Source organism: Meriones unguiculatus, chromosome 1 (genome assembly GCF_030254825.1).
Source record: "Meriones unguiculatus strain TT.TT164.6M chromosome 1, Bangor_MerUng_6.1, whole genome shotgun sequence".
NCBI lineage: Eukaryota > Metazoa > Chordata > Mammalia > Rodentia > Muridae > Meriones > Meriones unguiculatus.
The window spans coordinates 88,191,215-88,213,958 of NC_083349.1; the positions used below are offsets into that span (position 1 = coordinate 88,191,215).

Consider the following 22,744-nt stretch of genomic DNA (forward strand, 5'->3'; position numbering starts at 1 on the left):
ACTTCGTCATTCCTACATGAGTAGGACAAACATAAAGGAACTTGAGAGGAGACAAAACATATTGAATTTCTTTCTCATTAAGCCTGCTTCCTGATTTTCATTATACCTTTTAATCCTCATGAGGCCCTCCCTCATTTCTTTCAGACCCTGCCAATAGCTCATTTTCATAATAGGTAGTTGCTGGCTGCAGTGAGCTGCACTTGTTATGAGCATGGAGCTTGTCTTGGAGCCTTCAAATTCAGTAATGTGCCAATTCATATTTTCTATTATATGCCTACTGTGTGCTAAGGGAGTCTGAAAAGGGAGTTAGCACTTTAAATTCCTATTGTTCATAATTAAAGAAAAGTTTTTAGTCTAGAATATTTGTTTTTAGTTGTGTTTTCCATTGCCTGTTAAATGTGTGCCCTTGGACAGGTGGTTTGCCTTCTTTGTCAGGTTGTCTTCGTCTTCTATAAAATATAGATAATTCTCATATCTGCTTCAGTGATTGGTTTAAGGAATAACATACCACGCAAAAATTTTTGCCTAAAAAACTCATGCTAGTTGTTACTTTTGAGAGAATGTATATATGCAATGTATATGTGCTATAGGCATTTTAGAATATAAACCATAATAGAGGAGTTTGGTAGGCAAGTGCCACCAGTAACTGTTCATATTGGCCAAGTATAATCCAGTGATGACAACACTGGACTCAATTATAAGCGTATAAGAAACAATAATCATTTGAGGAGAAACACAAATAGGTTGTCTTTGTCTTTTTGCCTCTCATGCTCGTCCTGTTGTTTTCTCTGAACTTATTTGATCAGACATCCTCATGAAAACGGAGGGAAACCAACTGGTTTTTAAATTTACTCTATTTTCTCTTTGCTTGTGTACTAGACTGTTAGATTGACAGATGATATGTATATACATTAAATCTACAGTTTTCTATTTGATATGATGATATAAGTAAAAATAACGAAAAATGTCTGGAAAATAACTCCATATAATTCAGAGCATTTGGCACATGGGGAAGCATCTTTAGTGGGTTCTTTATTAAGATTGAAGTTGCAGGAATGGGGTTAATAATAAAAAAGTATGTATTGCATCTTTTCCTTTTGATACCTTGTATTGTGAAAACTACTTTATCTCATAGTGTTCCCACTGACTTGAATATTTAGACATAGATAATATTATACTATACTCTGCTCTATTTTCCAATTCTTTTTTCTTTGAGTACAAAGTACATATTGGCACATGTAAAACCTGCTTACAAGGGGTGTGTGATTAATAAAGAGAACTTTAGAGAGCTTCGAAAGCAGGGTGAGTGAAAGTATTTGAAGGAAACTTGACCTGGTGGTTGGTTATTCCCTAGTTATTTCAATAATATTTTAATATTAAACGTACTACCAAGAATGGACCCCAGCATGCCTGTTTCATTGTGCCTCTTATTATAAGGAATCCCTACTCTCACAAATGTCCTTGTAGGAAATAATCTATAGCCGAGTTTAAACTGGGAAAGTATTATCAATGTAGAGAAGGGAAAAACAAAGCCAAAGAATTATTTCTACTTGATGACTTAACCTGAAACCACCAAGTATGTAAAGTTCCTTCTGTCTCTGCACAGTAAAGCATGCAGTTAAGTAACTTTCTTCAAATAGTAGGCTGTGTGAACAGAACTTATAGGTGTGTGTGTGTGTGTGTGTGTGTGTATGTGTTGTATGTGTGTGCCATATATGTGTATATGTGTTTGTGTATATGTATTTGTGTTGAGGCCAGAGAGTGATGAAAGTGTCTTCTGCACGTGATTCTCCTCCTTAAGTTTTGAGGCAGTATCTCACACCAGGTCTGGAGCTCATTGGTTAGCTAGAGGTCAGGAAACCCAAGGGATCCTCCTGTTTATATCTTCCCAGCTAGGTATCAGAGGCACAGGACATTCAGTACACCCAGTTTTCTTTGTTTGTTTGTGCAGTTTTATTTTAGAGATTTATTTTACTTTTAATTCTGTGTATGTATGCGGGTCTCCATGTTGGTGTGTGCAGCTGTATGAGAGTGTATGAGGAGATCAATGCTACATAGTCTCCTGGAAGTGGAGATAAAGGAATTTTTGAGCTTCCTGATGTGAGGTCTGGGCATTATACTCAGGCATTGTACACATGTTTGATTTCTGAGTCATCTGCACAGCCCTGCACCCAGCTTTTCAAACTGAATCAAGCTGAAATCCTCCCACCTTCATTGAAAACATCTTAATTATTGAGCCATTTCTTCAGTCTTGAGTTAAGGACTTGTGATGTTTCTGTTGGGATTATAGTACCTGGGGGAAAATGTATTCTTTTTAAGGCTCTTTTAGAGCCTAAAGACCCAAAATATGCTCATGGACACAACAAGGACATTAGTTCAACCATGTTCATAAGCAGCTTTATTCCTAATAGCCAGAACCTGGAAACAATACAGATGTCCCTCAATGGTGGAATGGATACAACAATTGTGGTACATTTACACAATGGGATAAGACTCAGCAATTAAAAACAAGGACATCATGAAATTTGGAGGCAAGTGGTGGGAACTAGAAAAGAACATCCAGAGTGAGGTATTCCAGAAGCAGAAAGACACACATGGTATATACTCATTTATCAGTGGATACTAGACTTACAAGATAGTATAAACATACTAAAATCTATACACCTAAAGAAGCTAAGCAAGAAGGAGGACCCTGGGTAAGATGATCAATCCTCACTCAGAAAGAAAAATGGAATGGACATTGAAAGAAGGAGAAAACAGGAAACAGGACAGGAGCCTACCACAGAAGGCCTCTGAAAGACTACCCAGCAGTGTATAAAAGCAGATACTGAGACTCAAAACCAAACTTTTCGCAGAATGCAGGGCATCTTATGAAAGAAGAGGGAGATAGTAAGACCTGGAGAGCATAGGAGCTCCACAAGGAGAGCAACAGACCCAAAAAAATCTGGGCCCAGGGGTCTTATCTGAGACTGATACTCCAACCGAGGACCATGCATGGCAATAACCTAGAACCCCCGCTCAGATGTAGCCCATGGCAGCTCAGTCTTCAAGTGGGCACCCTAGTAAGGGGAACAGGGACTGTCTCTGACATGAAATCAGTGGCTGGCTCTTTGTCCACTCCCTCCCCCAAAGGGGGAGCAGCCTTGCCAGGCCACAAAGGAGGACAATGTAGCCAGTCCTGATAAGACTTGATAAATTAGGATCAGATGGAAGTGGAGGAGAACCTCTCCATCAGTGGACTTGGAGAGGGGCATGGGAGGAGATGAGGGAGGCAGGGTCAGATTGGGAGGGAGTGAGGAAGGGAGCTACAGCTGAGATACAAAGTGAATAAATTGTAATTAATATAAAAATAACTAATTAAAAAAAACACTGATAGTTCTTCCAGAGGATTCTCTTCTAGGGGACCAGGGTTCAAATTCTAGCACCTACTTGGCAACTCACAAGTTGTTACAAGTGTCTGTAACACTAATTCCACTGAATCTGACAGGGCACCAATACATATAAAATAAAAATAAATAAATTTTAAAAAGAAGGACCTAAAGAATTAAATGCTAACATATGAATATTTCAGAAAATACATATCAAAGTGTTTGTAAGAAGAGCTAAAATCTTTTTAAAATCACGTGGCCCTAGGTTGTCACTAACATTTATTCAGAAAACAATAACAATATGCTCTCTTTCCCCTAGCTGGGCTGACCTGTCTGCCCTCAGTGGGAGAGGATGCCCTTAGTCCTGCTGGGACTTGATGTGCCAGGGTGGGTTGGTACCCATGAGGACCTCTCTTTCTCTGAAGAAGGGGATTGAGAAATGGCGAGACTGGGAGGAGAGGAGGGAGGGGGTTACAATTGGGATGTAAAGTTAATAAATTAATTAATGAAAAATGACATAACAGAAATAAAAATTAACATTCATTAAAAAGGTAGTGGATTTCAGAGAAACATTAAGAAATATAAATTCAAAAGAAAAAATATTTGCAAATTTATTATAATGGATTTATAAAATAAATAAAAGGATCGTATATATGATCCTAAAATATGAAGATAAAAGGAGCATTATCAAATGATTCAAGGACCTAAGCAAGAGAACTTCCTAAAGAAGATACATAGATGTCAAATAAATACATGTAAATGTGCTCAATCTCATGTGTCATCAGGAAAAAGATAAAGAAATATTATGAGCAGCCATAGTATTTTTATTTTGCTATCACAGGAAACCACAGCTCTTATCTTAAAGAGAATTAAAGCATAATTTTTTCTGGAGGCATTTTGAATGACAATGGTCTAGCAATATAGATTTAAGTTAACCCAAATTCCAAGTTCTAACACAGAAGCAGTTTCATTAAGTTTTGTAATTTTGAAATGCATAAGTTGAGGTAACCTTAAAATACATTAGTGGGTACCTCAAAGAGGAGATCGTAGCAATATGAGAAAAGGTTTTTAATAGGCCTCCTTTGTTATCTGCTGACATTCTTAGCTCTTGGGTGGATGGAATCTAGTCATAGCATGTTAGTTCTGACACAGGAATGGCCAAGAAATTGCCATACAGGGTGCTACCTCTAGCCTGTTATGATAATTAGCTTGTGGAATTGCACTATCCGAACATCTCAATATCACTGTAGTTTGAATCAATTGATCAGTCATTGCAGTCACAGCTGTTTTTCAGGCATTTTTTCTTTCAATTTGAATGATTAAACCAAAACCGACAATAGATGCATTGATAAATTTATGGAGCAGCTGAAATTCTAGTGGAAATGGGAACTGTGGTCACCTTGGAAAACTTTTTGACAGTGGCTAAGAAAAGTACATATAGTGTCAAGAATTCTTCCTGCTACATATTTAGCAAAGGCAGTGAAACCACTCCTCTTTACTCCATCACCATAATTTAGAAACTGTACCCAACTGGCTTATTATATTTTATGTCGCTGCTTAAAACTTAGGCTACATAGAGGAAAGATAACTATTTAGCTATGAGTCTGGAAGTCCAAGAGTTGGTTCTGACATGCTGGCAAGAGCACCCCTATTGTATCAAAACACAGTGAAGTAGAAATTGGAAACATCCGTGTTCAGAAAAAGCCAGGAGCGTGAGATTGCCTGTCTTCATAAAAACTCACCTTCAGGGGAACTCAGTAAACTTTTGAAGACTACCATTAATCTTTGTTGATGTTAACACTCCTATAACCTAATCCACTAGGGAGTTGCATTCAAAGGTCCCATAACTCAACACTGCCACAATGAAGGTCAAGTTTTCAGAATCTAAACCGCTGGGGGAGTGCACTCAAATCGTGTCCAAACCACAGGACTAATGTTTAGTAATTTTTGTTTGTTTTGTTATGTTTGTTTTTTTATTGGGTAATATATATAAACAACATGCATTTCCATTAGTTACTGAATTGGGAAATTAAAGTATAGTGCACCCAAAGTTTGTAGTTGGAAAACAAACAAATCCAGCACTGATATGTGAAGTTATACAAGTGAATCTCACATGCTTTATGAGTGAACTTAACTCCAAGGTCTATACACTATGTCATTCCATTTATGTGATACTTTGGACTAGAGAAAACTTTGGGGAAATAAAACAACACTGAACCATCAGATGTGGCCTGACTGGGAAATTATGTCTCAAGTGTACAGATGGTTATGGTTGATGAAGAAAGGATAGTTCCTCATTGCAGCATGCTACTGTGAGGAGCACAGCACTCTGAGAGAACCTATGCCTGCACCATACTGCCTCCTCAGAACCATCTTATCTCCCTGTGTAGGCACAGGTAGGTACTTTTATGTAGTGAGTTTCTAGACTTAGACATATGTATTTCAAAGCTGTATAAAATATAGTGAACTCTGACTGCAAAAAAATAAAATAAACAGTCCATTTTGACTCCTTGCAAAAGAATGTTCAAGGAAATAAAGTCTAAACCCACAAGTCTGTAGTTTGTAAATCTTCATTATGTAGCTGCCACATACTGGACAGGGGCCAATTGGGGTTAATGGTTTTTGGCATGAGCATCTATACTTAGTCATGCATTAATCTCCAAAAAATGTCCATTCCTAAATAATTATTGATTCATTGAAATGCTCTTCCTGCCTAACAAATATCACTCACTCAGGACATGCTCATTCTCTCTCAAGAAAGAGTGCTCTCATGCAGACTGAGAGCAAAGAGGTAGCCACTTCAGTGTCATGAAGACCACACTTGGAGCCTTTCCCTTGGTGAGTTTGTTTTCTAAAGTAAACAAACAATATGCATGAATCCATTCAGCATTTTCATCTAAGATTGTAATAAAATCTTCTGGGATCATTCACCATTTAAAGTATGTCAGCACAACTGCCAATTTTAAAATGTGGAGGACAGTCTCCATTGCAAGTTACACTACACTGATCTAATTTCATACAACAGGAAAACTCCTGTGAAGAAGAACGTAAGGGCCAGTGGTGTTAAAAGATCTAGATTTAGATTACCTCACTCAGGATGATTTTTTTTTCTAGTTCCATCCATTTGTCTACAAATTTCATGATTTCTTGTTTTTAATAGCTGAGTAGTATTCCATTGTGTAAATATGCCTTTTTTTTTTTTTTTTTGTATCCATTCCTCTGTTGAGGGACATCTAGGTTGTCTCCAGATTTTGGCTATTACAAATAAAGCTGCTATGAACATAGTTGAGCAAATATCCTTGTTGAATGGTGGGGCATCTTTTGGGTATATGGCCAGGAGTGGTATAGCTGGGTCTTGAGGTAGTGCTATTCCCAGTTTTCTAAGAAAGTACCATATTGGTTTCCAAAGTGGTTGTACAAGTTTGCACTCCCACCAGAAATGGATGAAGGTTTCCCTTTCTTTTGAGTGAGGTAATCCAGAAACAGAAAGAAACATGTGGTATACACTCACTTATAAGCTGATATGAGCCATATAATATAGGATAGCCATACTAAAATTTACAGAACTAAGGAAGCTAAAGAACAAGGAGGACTCTAGGAAGGATGCTTAAATCTCATTCAGTATGGCAAACAGGATAGATGCCAGTAGCACTGGAAGAGAGGGTACAAGATGGGAGTCTACTATAGAGGGTCCTCTGAAAGACTCCACCCAACAGGGGATTGAAGCAGATGATGAGACTCACAGATGAACTTGGCACAAAGTGCAGGGAGTTTTATGGAAGAAGGGATGGAGGATAGAAGGATATGGAGGGGACAGGAGCCTCACAAGGAGACCAACAAAGCTAAAACCCTGAGCCCAGGGAGTCCTGCAGAGACTGATGCACAACCAAGGACTATGCATGAAGAGGACCTAGGCCCCTGCTCAGATGTAGACCATAGGCAGCTCAGTCTCCATGTGGGAGTCCAAGTAAGAGGAGCATGAGCTGCCTCTGTTATGACCTCAATTGCCTGTTCTTTAATCACTTTTCTTTGCTGAAGTGGCCTGGCCAGGCCACAGAGAAAGAGGATCCAAACAGTCCTTATGAGACCTGATAAGCTATGGGCAGGTGGCAGTGGAGGAGAACTTCCCCTTTCAGTCAACTAGGGGAAAGGGATATAGGGGAAGAGGAAGGGAAGGTGGGACTATAGGAGTTGAGGGAGGGGGCTTCAATTGGGATATACAATGAATACATTATAAAAGAAGAAGATCTGGATTTGGGAGGTGCAATTTTAGTTTCATTTTTAGTATTTAGATTTTATGCTGTATGTTGTATAACTTGGTAAAATGTTAATTTTTATCTGATATATGATAATCACCCATCTGAGGGATCATCGAAGCTTCAAGTTATAAACATAAAATAAATATTCACATTGATTTTCACAAGGTGACAATTTTGAATTTTTTACATATTTTATTTTCTCTGTTTAAATTCAATCTACTTAATGGTACAGGTCGCACAAGTACCTTCTCATTGTACAAGATTAGTACAGGATGCACTGTGTAAGGGACATATTCTTTCAAGATTAGTAACACACAATAATGCAGTGTGGAAGAGCAGAGTTTTTCCTCTCCGACACCTTATCTTTCTCCTACATGAAGGTAATCTTTATTAAGACAATCAGGCTACATGCTTTACTTTACAAGTCTTTACTTTTATGAATTTGCACATATATACACAATGCATATTGATTTTTTTGCATACATCTGCCTTTATTGTAAACAGCAGGTGGGGCACTTGTAGCAATGATAAAAAATTAATTTACAAAAGCAGGGACTTGGTGAGCTGCCTGGTGTACCCTTGGAGACTCATATGTATGTGCCAACCCAGAGCAGAAGGAAGAAAATTCCAAAGCCCATGAAGAATGAGGCTACCAAGTTGATGAGGAGCTTTTTGTAAATGTTGCCTGTGTACTTGGTGCAGGTGACCTCATAAACAAAGAACCAGGCGGTAAAAAACATACCGATGGCCAGAAGTACCACAATCAGGTGTGGGAAGACAGCCGGGTTCACCGGGCTGGTATACCTACTCATGGCCTCGAGGTCCATTTTGCCCCGCATGGGATCGCATATTGTTTTTTATTGATTTACTTTTGTTTATGTTTTAAATTTTTGTGTATATTTGTATATGATTATGTACTGGTGCTTACAAAGATAAGGAAATGTATCAAGTCGGGTGGAGCTAGAGGTGTAAGCCCCTTTGACCTGGGTGATGGAAAATGAACTGGGGTCTTATGCAGAAGCAGGAAGCACTCCACCTGGGGTACATCTCTTCAATCCTGTGGGGTTTTTTTGTTTGTTTGTTTTTTGTTTTTCCTAAATATACTTCTGGGGGTTGTGTTTTCCATTTCCTAGGTATGAGAAATTTATGTTTATTATCTGAGGTAAAAGTATTCATAGTGTTTCCTAGCTTGTGGCATTGTTTATTGATTTTGCTAAATATATTCTTTCTTGTTTTTACTGCTAACATATACAATATGTATCCACTATGTAGTGTCCATATTTAGATTTATGTATAGACATAGTTCTAATTTGTTTATTTTTTTTGAATTGTACACTTTAAAATTTTTCTTATTAATTACAATTTATTCACTTTGTATCCAACCTGTAGGCCCTTCCCTCATCCTCTCCCAACCACACCCTACCTCCCTCTTCTCCTTCCTTCCCTTCCCCCAGTCCACTGATGGGGCAGTCCTCCTCCCCTTCCATCTGACCCTTGCTTATCAGGTCTCATCAGGACTGACTGCATTGTCTTCCTCTAAAATAGTCAATAAAATACTAGTAAACTGAATCCAAGAACACCACCATGATATCATCCAAGATATCATCCACTATGACCAAGTAGGTTTCATCCCAGGCATACAGGGGTGGTTCAATATGTGGAAATCCATCAAATAAACAAACTGAAGGAGAAAACCACATGATCATCTCCTTAGATGTTGAAAAAGCATTTGACAAAATCCAATACCCATTCATGTTTAAAGTCTTAGAGAGATAAAGGATACAAGGCACATACCTAAACTTGGTAAAGACAGTATACAGCCAGCCTATAGCCAACGTCAAACTAAACAGAGAGAAACTTAAATCAATTCCACTGAAATCAAGTACAAGGCAAGGCTGCTCACTCATAGTTCTAAATATGTAAGCAAAATTTCTTATTTACCAAAATGAAAGTGCTTGCAGCTAATTACTGCCAGATTAGTGTAAGAGATACTTCTAAATATATTCAAATTAACAGAGCATAAAGCCCCAAATTCTATACCTAGCCTGGCATTGCTACCACATAAGGGGATATATGCCTATCATTTGGGAGGTGAAGTCAGGAAGATTCAAAAGTTAAGGTCATCTTCCCTACATGATGAGTGAATTCAGAGTACAGCATGTGGTACCTGACAACCTTTCTCAAAATGCTCACAACACCTTCCTTTGTTATAATGTGTATCATTAGAATTTAATGTTATTACAGTTTGCTTGTCCCAGATATTATGGGGAAGGAAACATGGTCATACCTTAATTTAATTCTCCTGGTTATTGGGGAGGAAGAGCATCATGCCCCACATTTTAACCACTTTCTTGTTTGTTTTCCTTTGCGATTGCCCTGTGATTTTATGAAGCATTTGCTATTTTGCTGTTTTTATACTGGGTACCTGTGCATCATTTAGAAACCACACATACTCTTTTAGACTGCAGTCTGACTTTGTTCCTTTTGAACTTTTCAATTTTATTTCATTTTCATGTGAACAAAATTGTCAATCCTTTATTTCATTTGGTTGTATTTCTCAGTTGGTACTATCTACTAAGATATGGTGCTATATATTGGTACACATTTTATAAAACATATATTTTTTTTGACTAATACATTTCTTGTTCCATTATCTTTTTGTTGCATCCCCTTTTCTCTTACTACCATGCCGGGGCCAGCTGGGCAGAGTCAAACGGTTCTTGAGTTGGGAATGAGGATTAAAATTAATAAAATAAACACACAGCACACAGGAAACTTTTTAAAGGTCCAGACTCGACATCCATAGCCAAAGGCAGACTGCTGCAGCAAGCAGCAAATCTCAAGTGCTGCCTCATCCTCTGCCTCCAGCCTTCTGACCACTTTATTTTTTGAGGAGTTACTTTAGCCAGTAAAACATCTCAGAACAATAGGTTAATTTGCACAAGGAGCCTGAGGAAGAGGTGTAACCCTGACAAGCTATCCCACCTGTTGTCACAAACAAAAGGAGATGGACTTGTAAGTTCTCCTCTGCCATTAGTAAAAGGCCTGCTAAAAGCCATCTCTCCGCCGAGATTTAAATATCAAAGCAGGCCGCTGAGTCACGGCTCCACATACCCCAGTAAATTCTACCACAATGGCATTCCTATTTGAATTGTCACAGATATTAAAAGAAGTTGTAGCTCATAGACTGAGTCTCTAAGTGGGTTTCCTAGTAAGGGGTGCAGGGACTGTCTCTGACATGAACTCAGTGACAGGTTCTTTGATCACCTCTCCCTGGGAGGTGCAGCCTTGCCAGGCCACAGAGGAAGACAAATCAACCAGTCCAGTTGTGATGAGACTTGATAGTCTAGGGTCAGATAGAAGGGGAAGAGGACCTCCCTATCAGTGGAGTAGGGGAGGAGTCTATAGGGACAAGGGGGAGGGAGTGTGGGACTGGGAGGAGAGGAGGGGAGGGGGCCACAGCTAGTATACAAAGTGAATACATTGTACGAAATAATAATAATTAATAAAAATGCAAAAAATAAGTATGATCAAAATGTTTAGGAGTGAAGAAGCTTTTGCACCTACAACTTTTGTTATTAAATATGCATTTAGTAACTGTCTTTTCTGTGAAAATACAAAAAATAGGTCCTATAGATACATAGATGCAAAACCTTTCAACCTTTTCAGCTGAAAAATACATGAGTTCAACTGAAGAGAATGCTTTTCCACATGTAAAATGGATTTAAATATCATGTTTTAAATTGTTAATATTTTTTCTCTTTTGTAAAGATAGAAAGCTTCAGAGGATTAAAAAAATAAAAATATTTTTAAACCAAATAACTCCAAAGTGAATAAATAATAATAATTTTTTAAAAAGTTGTACTCTGTCTACTGCTGGATACTATATTCCTTCTGCAAAATTGTTGGATTTCAAAAATCACAGGTTTGAGACTCTTTTTCCATAAATTTCTGTTAGTCAGTATTGAAGAAGATCAGTCAGGTCTCAGCATGGTTTTCTTCTAATATAGATAACTATAATTCCCCTATCCCTGGAACTTTTTAAAATTCACATATATAATTACATATGATACATATATGTATTATATATATATAACATACACATGCATTTACATATACATACACATACATATGTAAGACATGTATTATATATATACATATATCTATATTTATATGTATATGTGTATTACATATATGTGTATTATATATGTATAGATACATATATGTACGTATATATGTGTATGTGTATGTATATGTATGAGACAGGGTTTCTCTTGGCTATCCTGGACTCACTTTGTAGACCAGGATGGCCTTAAATTCAGAGGTCCACCTTCCTCTCTCGTTGCTGGGGTAACAGAAGTGTGCCACCATGCCCAGTTCCTCTGTAATCTATGTAATAAGCTCAATGATATGGCTGAGGATGACTAAGGTCAAAATGGTGGTGATGAAGACTTGAGGGAGGAGGAATAGCATTCCCAGGCCGGTTGGCAGAACAAACTGCTAGCATGCTGTGTTTACATCCACACCAAGTGCACTGCCAGCTTTTCCTGTGGTGACTACACAGTGTCCTTCATCAGCCCAAGTCAGAAGAGGAGAGGTGCGCCTGCCGCTCCAATACCCCAGACACTGCCTCACTGAGCTTTCATGCTCAGCTCTATCACACTTTGGTCTTGTGTATACTGTAGTCTTGGTGATCCTCAGACTTACCTATCTTTTCATATATTTTTAATGTGTTTTAGTTAGCTTATAATATCAGTCATCTGCTCTTCCTCTCTTTTGTTTTCTGGTTCTCTTCTAGATTTTTGAAAATATATTTGTCAATTAATGGAACTTAGGAAGAGAGAAACTGCCTAATGTTGAGCTTATAATTTGCTTCCAATTTCTTTAGTTTTTATTGGAAAACTTAAGTAGATATAGTTGTATATCTGAAAAGTTTTAAAACAAAAGCATATGGTATTGCAAAAACAGTGGATTTTTATAGAGATATAAGTAGAATTTGATACAAAGTACTAGTCAGTTACTCTTTAAAGACCTCTGATTTTATTTTCATTGCCATGTAGTGTGGGAATTTTGCTAAAACAACCCCTCTTCCTAAGTACATTTCAGTTGAAATAAGGTTGAAACTCTACTATCTTTATCAATAAGAAATATAGGTAATAGACTTTTCTCTTTTAACACAGACTATTAGGTGAGGGGAAAACTTTAAATATTTTAGAAATGTTCACTCTTCCTATCTCAGATAAATGCATACAGCTAACACAAGATTTAACAGGAAATATCAAAGTCATTTCTTTTTCATTTCCTTACTCTGAGAATTAAATTCTCAGTACATATCAGGCAAATGCAGTTGACAAAGTATTTGTACTGAAATGTGATTGACAGATTTAATCTACATTACATATCTTTTATTTTATTTTCTACAGATCTTCAGTACACATTAATTGATAGAGTTTCACACAAAAATGGGATGGGAAGGATAAAGAGAGGACTCTGCTATAGCTTGTGCAGGGAGCTTCAGTTAGTAATACAATGCTGCTGGTGTCTTTGAGTATAGTGAACACTGAGACCATGGGCCTGTAACTTGAACAGCAGAAACAAATGCACTTCTGTGTGTCTGCAACTAGAATCAATGCTATTTTATAATAAATATATATACTATGGTTTTCAAAGGTATTGAAAATACACTATTTTTATACAACATCTAAATACTTTAACCTGAAAACAATTGGTAAATGAAGATTTTTCTTACCCCTTTTACAATTTGAATGACTTTAAAATACCCATAATTCTCTTTATAATTTGTGCTTACCTTCTAATATTTAGATTTTTCATTTTTGTTTAATAACAAGTTTGATAATAGTTACTAGGTGTTAATTGCTACAAGCTGCTTTCTTAAATGAAATGATTTCTTAAATGAAAGTTGGTGATTCTTTTTCATTGGTGATGTACATCTTAAAAATTTTAAGGTGTGAAGTATATTGCATTGGCATGAATATTCTGATATTACATATTTTAATTAGTTTTTGAATTTTGTTTTCTAGATTATAATATGACTACAACATTTCTTTCCATCCTTTTCTCCCCAAATTCTCTCATATATTTCTCCTTGATATATATATATATACATATATATATAATTAATCTTTTCAATTTCTATAGTATTACTTATGTATTGGTTTTCCGAGCTAACTCTATGATATTACATAGCCAGTTGGTGATGTTAGATAGCCAAACTTCGCTTTGTTTGAATTTTCTCTGTTTTTCTTGTACTAAGAAAAAGGCTTTGATATTCTGGTAAAAGTGAGGTCTTAACCTTTGGGAGTGTGAAATGGGAAAAACAAACAACAATAAACGAGAAGCAATGACAGATCGTGCATCTTTTGGATCAAGAATGTTTCTGAAGGTGGGTTCAGTTAAACTCTGCCCTTGTTCTCTGCCCACTGTCTATGCAGCACTCCTGATGAGGTAGTGACCCGTGCTACTATTAACACTGTGGCAAGTCCAGCTTGATGATTGGCTAGAGTCATCACTTATCCTAGGTTCAGAACAGGTTGTGAGCTTTCTGGTGTGAAGTACAAAAGAGTTATTCACGAAGAGCAAAAGCAGAGCAATCTCAATTCCCTGCTTGCCTCAGGACAGGTTTCCATCACCAAGGGTAGGAGAACTGCACAAAGCATTGTATTTCTAGAGGTGAGTGACTTCTATCGCTTTTCTTATTTTTCAGAAATTTCATTTCAGTTTGTAACAATATTTATTAGCAAATTGTCAAGAAACAGTATGGAAACTGTTGCATTGGAAGCTAGTTGGCTAATTTGATGTTAAATTTGAAAGGTTCTTTCCATACTTTTTTTGCCTATTTGATGTCTGTTATGTTACATGTCATTTACCCTTACATCCATGATGAAATGAGAGTGACAATAAACTAACATGAGATATGTGACAGTGTAAATGTTCCCCCTTTTCCCACATGGAAATACACACACACACAAACACACACAAATCCTCTATACATAGAAATGTTTGCCCCTAGAAGAGAATCCATACTGGACCCTGGAATCCTTGTGTATCATTTCCCTAAATTCCAGAGCCTGGAGCTATCAAAGACACTGTAAAGTTAAGTTTATTGTTTTCATTTTCTTCCTAGATAACTGTCCTTTTGTTTAAAAACTTTGCATCTGCTCGTTTCTGAGGAAAAAAATGACAAAAATAGAAACCACATCTTAAAATATAACATAATTAACAGACAATTCAAGTACTGAACAGACAGCCTTCCTCAATAGGTAAATTAGGCTATTTTCTTACAATATCAGAAAATAAGCATTTTATTTCAGAAACTCTTTCCACATTTATAATCATTCTCACTTCTAAGTCAGGGCTTTGAGCATACCTTTCAAATGGTCAGATAGAGAAAATACCTATCATCATTCTTCATTGTTTGATTTGGGGCTGTACATAAGCATTTTGGTGCTGTACTCAGAGCTATGTGCTGAACTGGTTAAAATAATTTCTTAGGATATCCAAACACTGAGACTCCTATAGGAGTTCTTCCATCATATATATATAAAGATCTTCTTACATCTTTATATATGTAAAACCATAGAACAAATGTGTAGAAAATATGGTCTTGGGTTACATGAATACATTATAAAAAATACTTAAAAGCTTTTTGGGACATTAGGTTGAACAACTGTGATATTGTTAAATCTTTAATGACTTCTTACATAAAAACTACTTTATTGGTATATCCATAGATTTTCTTGATGTATTAACGGGAAAGTATTCAGTTAGTCTTACCGTTAAATTTGTTTCTTAAGGTTATGTATGAAATTATTAACACAATGGCCCTTTCATGTTCATCATAACACTATGATTTTAAAATCAATTAATATTTTTTACTTATTTAAAAGACAAAAAGTAAAAATACTCTTTAGTGGATTAGACTTAGTTATGAGTCAGAGTTCATAACTATAGTAGAATCATGCAAATAGAAGCAAAACTAAAAATAATACAGAAAGCAGCTTTCACAAGGTTTAGATTTATTTGTGGCTTTGGCTTCCTCTTACTTTTCTTCTTTTTTTATAAATTTTCTGAAGCATTTGTAGAGAACAAACAAAACATTGCTCAGAATATGTGGTTCCTAATCATGAGAAAAGTGTTAAATCAGTACAAACAACTGTGTATATTCACCACAAGGTTTCAGAACCTTGACTGAAGTTGTAAGGAAATAATTCAGGAAAATGTCATTGCATATATAAAGTGATACTGATTGTTTATGGAGAAACCTCTTGGCCCTTAAACAGAAACCCCTTTGAGACTATGCATTATACTCATTGTGAAACTATGGGTATTGTTAAGCAATGAATAAGATTCACTGCCACTTACAGAGTAAGCCATTTGAGATTTTGTGTGTGGCTTTCCACATTGTAGGCATAAACTTTAGAACTTTCAAGTAAGCTTTGGTAAACTCTGTCAGTGTATAAAATAATTTACAGTTGTAAATGTAATCTGTAGTCCCATTATCATCAGTCAATAACCAGGAAAGTAGTTCTTTTTCTTACATGCTATATATCTGGCCATGTGTTCTGATTTCATTCTGAATAATGAGCCAATTTAAAAAATAAAAACAAAACAAAACAAAAACCCTGGAGCCTGGAGAGTGTCCAAGGTGTTTGTTAAATAAGACAATACTGTGCTGGGAATAGGGATAGAATTGCTATCACTGAGGCCCTGGTTGAGGAAGTTCTGCCTTTCTTAAAAATGGTGAAAATATTATTTCTATCAAACTCAACTGGAAAATTAACCACAGAGTCGTTTCTCATAACAGAGAGGACAAACAAAAGCAAATTTTTAAAACTCCATGAGACATGAATTAAATAGGAAAAGATAGTTTCAGTGTAATTCTATATGCTTGCTATAAGAAATATAATTATTGGGTGCTGTCACACTTTGCTTTAAGCATTAGTGATATCTTCTTTTGCTCTATTAAAAAGTTGTTTAGCCACATCATCCTCTTAAACTAATACTGGTTTTAGTATATATATAATATATATATATATATATATATATATATATATATATATATATATATATATGGTCACACATGTCGAGAGCATCCAGGGATGAAAGCCACTCAACAGTATACATGTTTCTCTTTATTGGATTTCAAAGGGGCAAGCACAAAATCTGTTAAGTGACTTTACTTAATCTTCTTATTAAGTGGGCCTGATTTTTCACCTAGCAATCAAAGGAAACCTATATTAATTACCTATTTAATCATCTAGGTAGATATATAGCAGATGTTTATTGGCATGTGCATGAGCCAAGAATAGTATTCAAAACAATAAAAATATTTTCAAATTATAGTAATAAAAACAACATAAAAGAAGAAAGCTGCCCAGATAACAGTTGTAACATTTTTAACTGAATTTTGAAATAGTCATTAATAACAGATTGAGCAGCATTAATATACAGATCACACAAGTGTGTATTTTTTGTCATAGAAATTTATTTTTACCATTATCAAGAAAATAAAATACACTATGCAATAGTATTAAAAATGCCATTCCATTTAAAATTAAACCTATCTCATATATGACAGAATTGCACCAGTTATTTCTAGAAGGATTTGTAACATATCTTAACAGGGTTTGCATCTTGAATTATTATCCTTTTGTTCTACCTATTTTTCAATATGCTTAAAATGAAAGTGGTGTTTGGAACTCTCATAAAACACTCATGACTCAGAGGGCCTTATAGTTCTCATAGGAAAAGGTATGATTCCTTTTTATGTCCAGGCCACAGAAGAGGAAATGACCTGGTAACCAGCATGCTGCAACCTAAGAGTGGTCTCAAGAAGAAACTGTCAACTCTTCTAGCTTTAAATGTTCTTTTGTTTTCCCTTGGATCTGCTGTCTTGTTAACACATTGGAAAAAAAGAACAAAATGAAGACATCATTTCTAATAATGAATCATGTTTGAATCGGACCATGTGTGCTTTGCAGATTTGTGTGCAGCATTACTCATGTTTTGATAGACGCAGACATATCAAGTGAACAGAGGAGTCATTCCAAGTCCACACTGCCCTTGTGTTTTAGCCAGACAAATTTGAAATGATGGAGACACATACCATAGCTTGACTCAGACCCTGGAAGGGTCAGAAGAGGGCAGGTGTGTGTCAGTGCCACAAACAGGCTTACATTTCTTCCAAACTGTGTAATATTTCTCCTGATAGAGAAGTTTTTGTTGTTATTATCTTTCATTTCATTTAAAGTTTTGCCGCATAACAGTAAACAGTTTACTTTTTATTCCTTCCTGAAGCACATGTAGATATGCATGTATATGCTTGGTACATGTATATATAGCTTAATGATTCTAACTGACTCATAGTAAAAGCCTTTGTAAAGCACAAGTTAAAAATGTCATATAGATTTTATATTACTATATGACATATCCTACCTACACATATTAAAATATGACTCAATCCATATTAAATGCCTTGCATGCCAGTATAAAAAAAAGGACTCCCTTTTCACTGTGGAAAATTGAACAAAATGATCATCTCTGACCCCAAAATATAAATATGATTATGTTTCTAAAATAGACACCGTGAAGGCACATTTGATGTGTGCTCATGATTCCCTCTTCTTTCTCTCTCTTTATATATGGCAGTTTTAATGATAATGAACTATCCCATCCTGGCTGAAGGTTCAAAGGATAGTGAGCTTCATGATTACTGCTTATGTCATTAGCTAACTGTCATATCTTCATAGGTCTATTATGCAGTTTTTGCCATTAAAACGAGTTAATTTTACAAATACTAAGTTATTTCTTGAACATTTCTAATGGCCTGTTAAATAATTAACTTCATTCTGAAAGGTTGGAGTTGACCTTTGCTTAGCATTTTTTTTTAATATCCAAAAGAGTTAATGGAATTTCTGAGTTATTCTACACATTTTTAAGCAGGAATCATAGGCATGTGTGGGAAAGCCTGCTCACTTAGGACATTTAAAATGACATTTAATTGACAGCTGTTTGTGATATGCTTTGTTCGTCTCTCACAAATGCAGCTAGGCTTACAGTTCCTCATTTTACTCGTCTTACAAGATTGTGGAGAGAAAGTTTTTAGGTTGTTATTCCTATTAGTATGAACATTAAATAATTGGTCCTAATATTCTTAATTCAGAGTGTGTTTAGTTTGTATTAATTTTCATGAAATTTATATTCGTGTTATACCTGGTAGCTGTGTGCTTTTTAATATCATAAAGAGATAACCTGGCAGAGGAGTTAAGCATAACATTTTTTTTCTCCAAAACATAAATGAATTATGCACTCAAAGAAACTCAGAAAGATATAAGGGAACTCTTAAATTAATTTTTAATTTGTGAGTTAAACACTAAAGAAAACATTTTAAGGACACAGTTTCCAAAATGTAGGAAAACCTAGGGTCCTCTTAGAGTTGTAAGCAGGATAGGCATTCATAGTGAGACACAGAGTTAGGTGGAGCTCCTCTGTGCACTGATTTATCCAGACCTATAGATACCTGATAAACCAGGGTCAGATGACAGGGGAGGAGGTCCTCCCCTATCAGTGGGCTTGGAAAGGGGCAGGGAGGAAGTGACGGAGAAAGGGTGGGATTAGGAGGGAATGAGGGAGCAGGATACAGTTGGGATACAAAGTTAATAAACTGTAATTAATATTTAAAAAATTAAAAAAGAAAAAAAAAGAAAAGACACAAAAATCTTTCCATGGAAAAAGTTTTCTGCAAGCACACCTTTCCTCTTTAGAACACAGAGATGCCACAGGGCAGTCCAAAACACAGAAGCATATTGCGCGTAGTATCCAATTAGGGCAAGGGATCATATACAGATCTCTTATCAAGGGGAAAGATGGACAAAACATTTCTTATAAAATGGAATTCTTTCACATTGCTCCTACGCCATGCTTATTTAGCCTGACATTTTGATGCCTGTTTGATCCTATGCCATCTCATGGACAGTCTCTTGGTGTCTTTGTCTTGGGACATTGACAACTCTCTGGATAGCACTTAGGCTGACTCTTCTACATAAATTTCAAACTGCCGTTATTATTATGCATAAAATATGGTGGTATCTTCTGAGCAATGGTCGTGAATCTTTACTATAAAGTTGAGAGGCTTACATATTGCATTGCCATATGAATCCAAAAAGATTAGAAAGTCAGCTACCAAAATGAAGTGGTGTAGAACAAAGTGGAACAGTTGCACCTGTCCATATAGATACATACATTGGCAGAAAATGGAGTCGCTGGTATGTCACAGGCAAAATATGAGGAAGGCTAAAAAAGGCTTCTGATCGTAAGCTTCTATGTCACCCTCAAAACTCACATGCACCATCAGAGAGTACTAAGTTGATCCAAATGGATTTCTTCTAGGTCTCAAATGAGAATAAAATATGAGTGTTAATAGTAATGAAGAAAATTAAATGGTCAGCAGTTATAGAGAAGCCTTTCCCAAGTAAAATAGCTCTCATATTATGATAAATATGTCATTCTTTGCAGTTACTTAAGCACAATTTCTGACTTCTTTTCTTCAGTCCTGCTGAGTAAGCTTTAAAAAAAGCCCAATCCCAGACACTGGTATCTTTTTGCTTTTTAAGACTCAGATCTGCCAAGCACATGTCCTGTGGATGTGAGTGAATTACAGGCAAATGAGAGTATATGGGATAGAAGCTCATTTCCTTTTCCTGACCTGGCATTTTATACAAAAAGTCCTTATTAATCATCACAGCTTTTATTGAAATAGTCAAACTGTATTCACATTGTGAGGGAAAAATGACAGTTTGAATAGAACAGCAAATTTCTGTTAGAGAGCTTTGTACTGCTGTCTTCACTCTCTGCTGGAAAAACTGGATTCACTCAGAGTAGAGAGCACACTGTCTTGTCTCCGACAAGTGGGGGTGTCATCTTAGGAGTGCATGAGCTATGTATTTTATTCTTTCTAAATGCTCATATTGAAGGGCATAGTTTCAGTGTACAGGGCTCATTTTTTTTTTCAATATGAAAAACTAGAGCTTCTCAGTGACCATAATATTAGCCTTTATTTCTTGGACTATGCAAATAATAACTAGGATAAATGGCAAAATCTTAAAAGCTAAAATTATAAATTAATCTCTATGATAAAGATTTCATTATGGCCATCCTTTCTGATTGTATGGAAGTCAATAAAGATAAAGATTCCTCATGTTGCCACTAAACTTTGAAAACTTCAGAAGCCATGCAAATTACCAGTGATAGAATAATCATTCACTAGGGTACCCACTTGGAGAGTGAGTCTATGGGCTACGGCTACGTCTGAGCTGGGGTTTTAGGTCTTCTCCATTCATTGTCCTTGGTTGGAGTATCAGTCTCTGCAGGGCCCCCCAGGCCTTAGGGATTTTTTGTTTTGTTTTGTTTTTGTTTGTTTGTTTGTTTTGCACTGTTGGTCTCTTTTTGGATCTCCTGTCTCCTCAGCTCTTTCTATCTTCTCCTTCTTTCATAAGATTACCTGCACTCTGCCCAAAGTTTAGCTATGAGTCTCAGTTTCTACTTTGATACTCTCATCAGCAGAGTCTTTAAAAGGCCATCTGTGGTAGTCTCCTGTCCTGTTCCCTGTCTTCACCTGCTTCCAATGTCTATTACATTTGTCCTTCTGAATGAGGATTTAGCGTCTTTCCCAGGGTCTTCCTTGTTGTTTAGCTTCTTTATGAGTATAGATTTTAGTATATATATATATATATATATATATATATATATATATATCCTATATTATATGGCTAATATCCACTTATAAGTATATAACATGTGTTTTTCTGCTTCTGGGTTACCTCACTCAAGATGATCTTTTCTAGATCCCACCATTTGCCTGCAAATTTCATGATTTCCTTGTTTTTAATCGCTGAGTAGTATTCCATTGTGTAAATGTGCTACAATTTCTAGCAGGGGCTTTCTCTGACATCAACTCAGTGACTGGCTCTCTGATCACCTCCCCCTGAGGGGTGCAGCCTTGCCAGGCCACAGAGGAAGACAATGCAGCCAGTTCTGATGAGACCTGATAGGCTAGAGTCAGATAGAAGGGGAGGAGGACCTCACCTATCAGTGGCCTAGGGGAGGGGCATAGGGGGAGAAGAGGGAGGGAAGGTGGGATTGGGAGGAGATGAGGGAGGGAGACACAGCCAGGATACAAATTGAATAAATTATAATAAATGATAATAATGAAAAAAATTAGAAAAGAAGCATCACTCATGGTTATAATATGAGCGTGTGCTTCTCCGCACCTAAATTCTTTCTGTCTTAAGAGGAGAACAAACTGCAGGAGCTGCTGGAGAAGCTGAAAGCTTTACTGCACTCCGGATTTCCCTTCACTGGGAAGATTAGCTTCTCTCTATTCTTAATACTTTCATCAAAAAGAGTTCTGGGAAGTATTAGAATAAAGCAAACAACATGATTAAGACCATGTCAAATTTTGGCTTAAAAGAACATATTCTTTATTTATATGACAGCTCACAATGATGCCTACATATGTGAGAACATAGCTTGCTTTTTATTGCTCAGTTCTGGGTCCCAGACTATGGACTGCTATCATCAGCTATTAGGGGCAGTTTTTTTTTTTTTTTTTCCCATTACAGATATTTTCAGAATTATATGTGGCTAATGGGACTTTTAGTCTGACTACCAAAGTAAAGGACCAAGTTTATATTACAGCAAATTGGGAGTATAATTTTAGAACTGCAATTTTAAAACTATTAGTCCTGGAAAATTGGCCTCCTAACAAAGAACTATACATTTATTTTATGTGTACCCTCTAGATATTTGTCTTAGCGACTGTTTACCATTTGCCATTGTTTTTCATGATAACAAAAAATGTTTTAAGACTTAGTAATATAGTCTCATCTTTTTCACTGCAATCCTAAATACAGGAACAATGAATGTCATAAAATACATTCACATAGTTTCAACCAAATGCTGTAGCTAAAAATTAGATATAGTGAGCACTGGAAACGGATTTTTAAATATAAATGTAAAGGAGATAAAATAAGTGTCCTATAAACTGTTTTATTGTGTCTATATAATGCTGGACATTTCTCTGTGAGAGCTACTAATTTT

General features: G+C 36.2%; 2 protein-coding genes across 44 annotated transcripts in view; one reads left to right on the forward strand and one right to left on the reverse strand.

The window, feature by feature from the left end:
* The window catches only part of Nrxn1 (neurexin 1), a 1,167,492-nt gene that overhangs the window by 34,428 nt on the left and 1,110,320 nt on the right, over window positions 1-22,744 (forward strand). The window lies entirely within an intron of this gene.
* Window positions 8,187-8,463, reverse strand: LOC110541416 (transmembrane protein 258-like). The gene has a single exon (XM_060393302.1). The coding sequence runs from the start codon at window positions 8,452-8,454 to the stop codon at window positions 8,215-8,217; it is 240 nt and encodes a 79-aa protein (XP_060249285.1). The 5' UTR covers window positions 8,455-8,463; the 3' UTR covers window positions 8,187-8,214.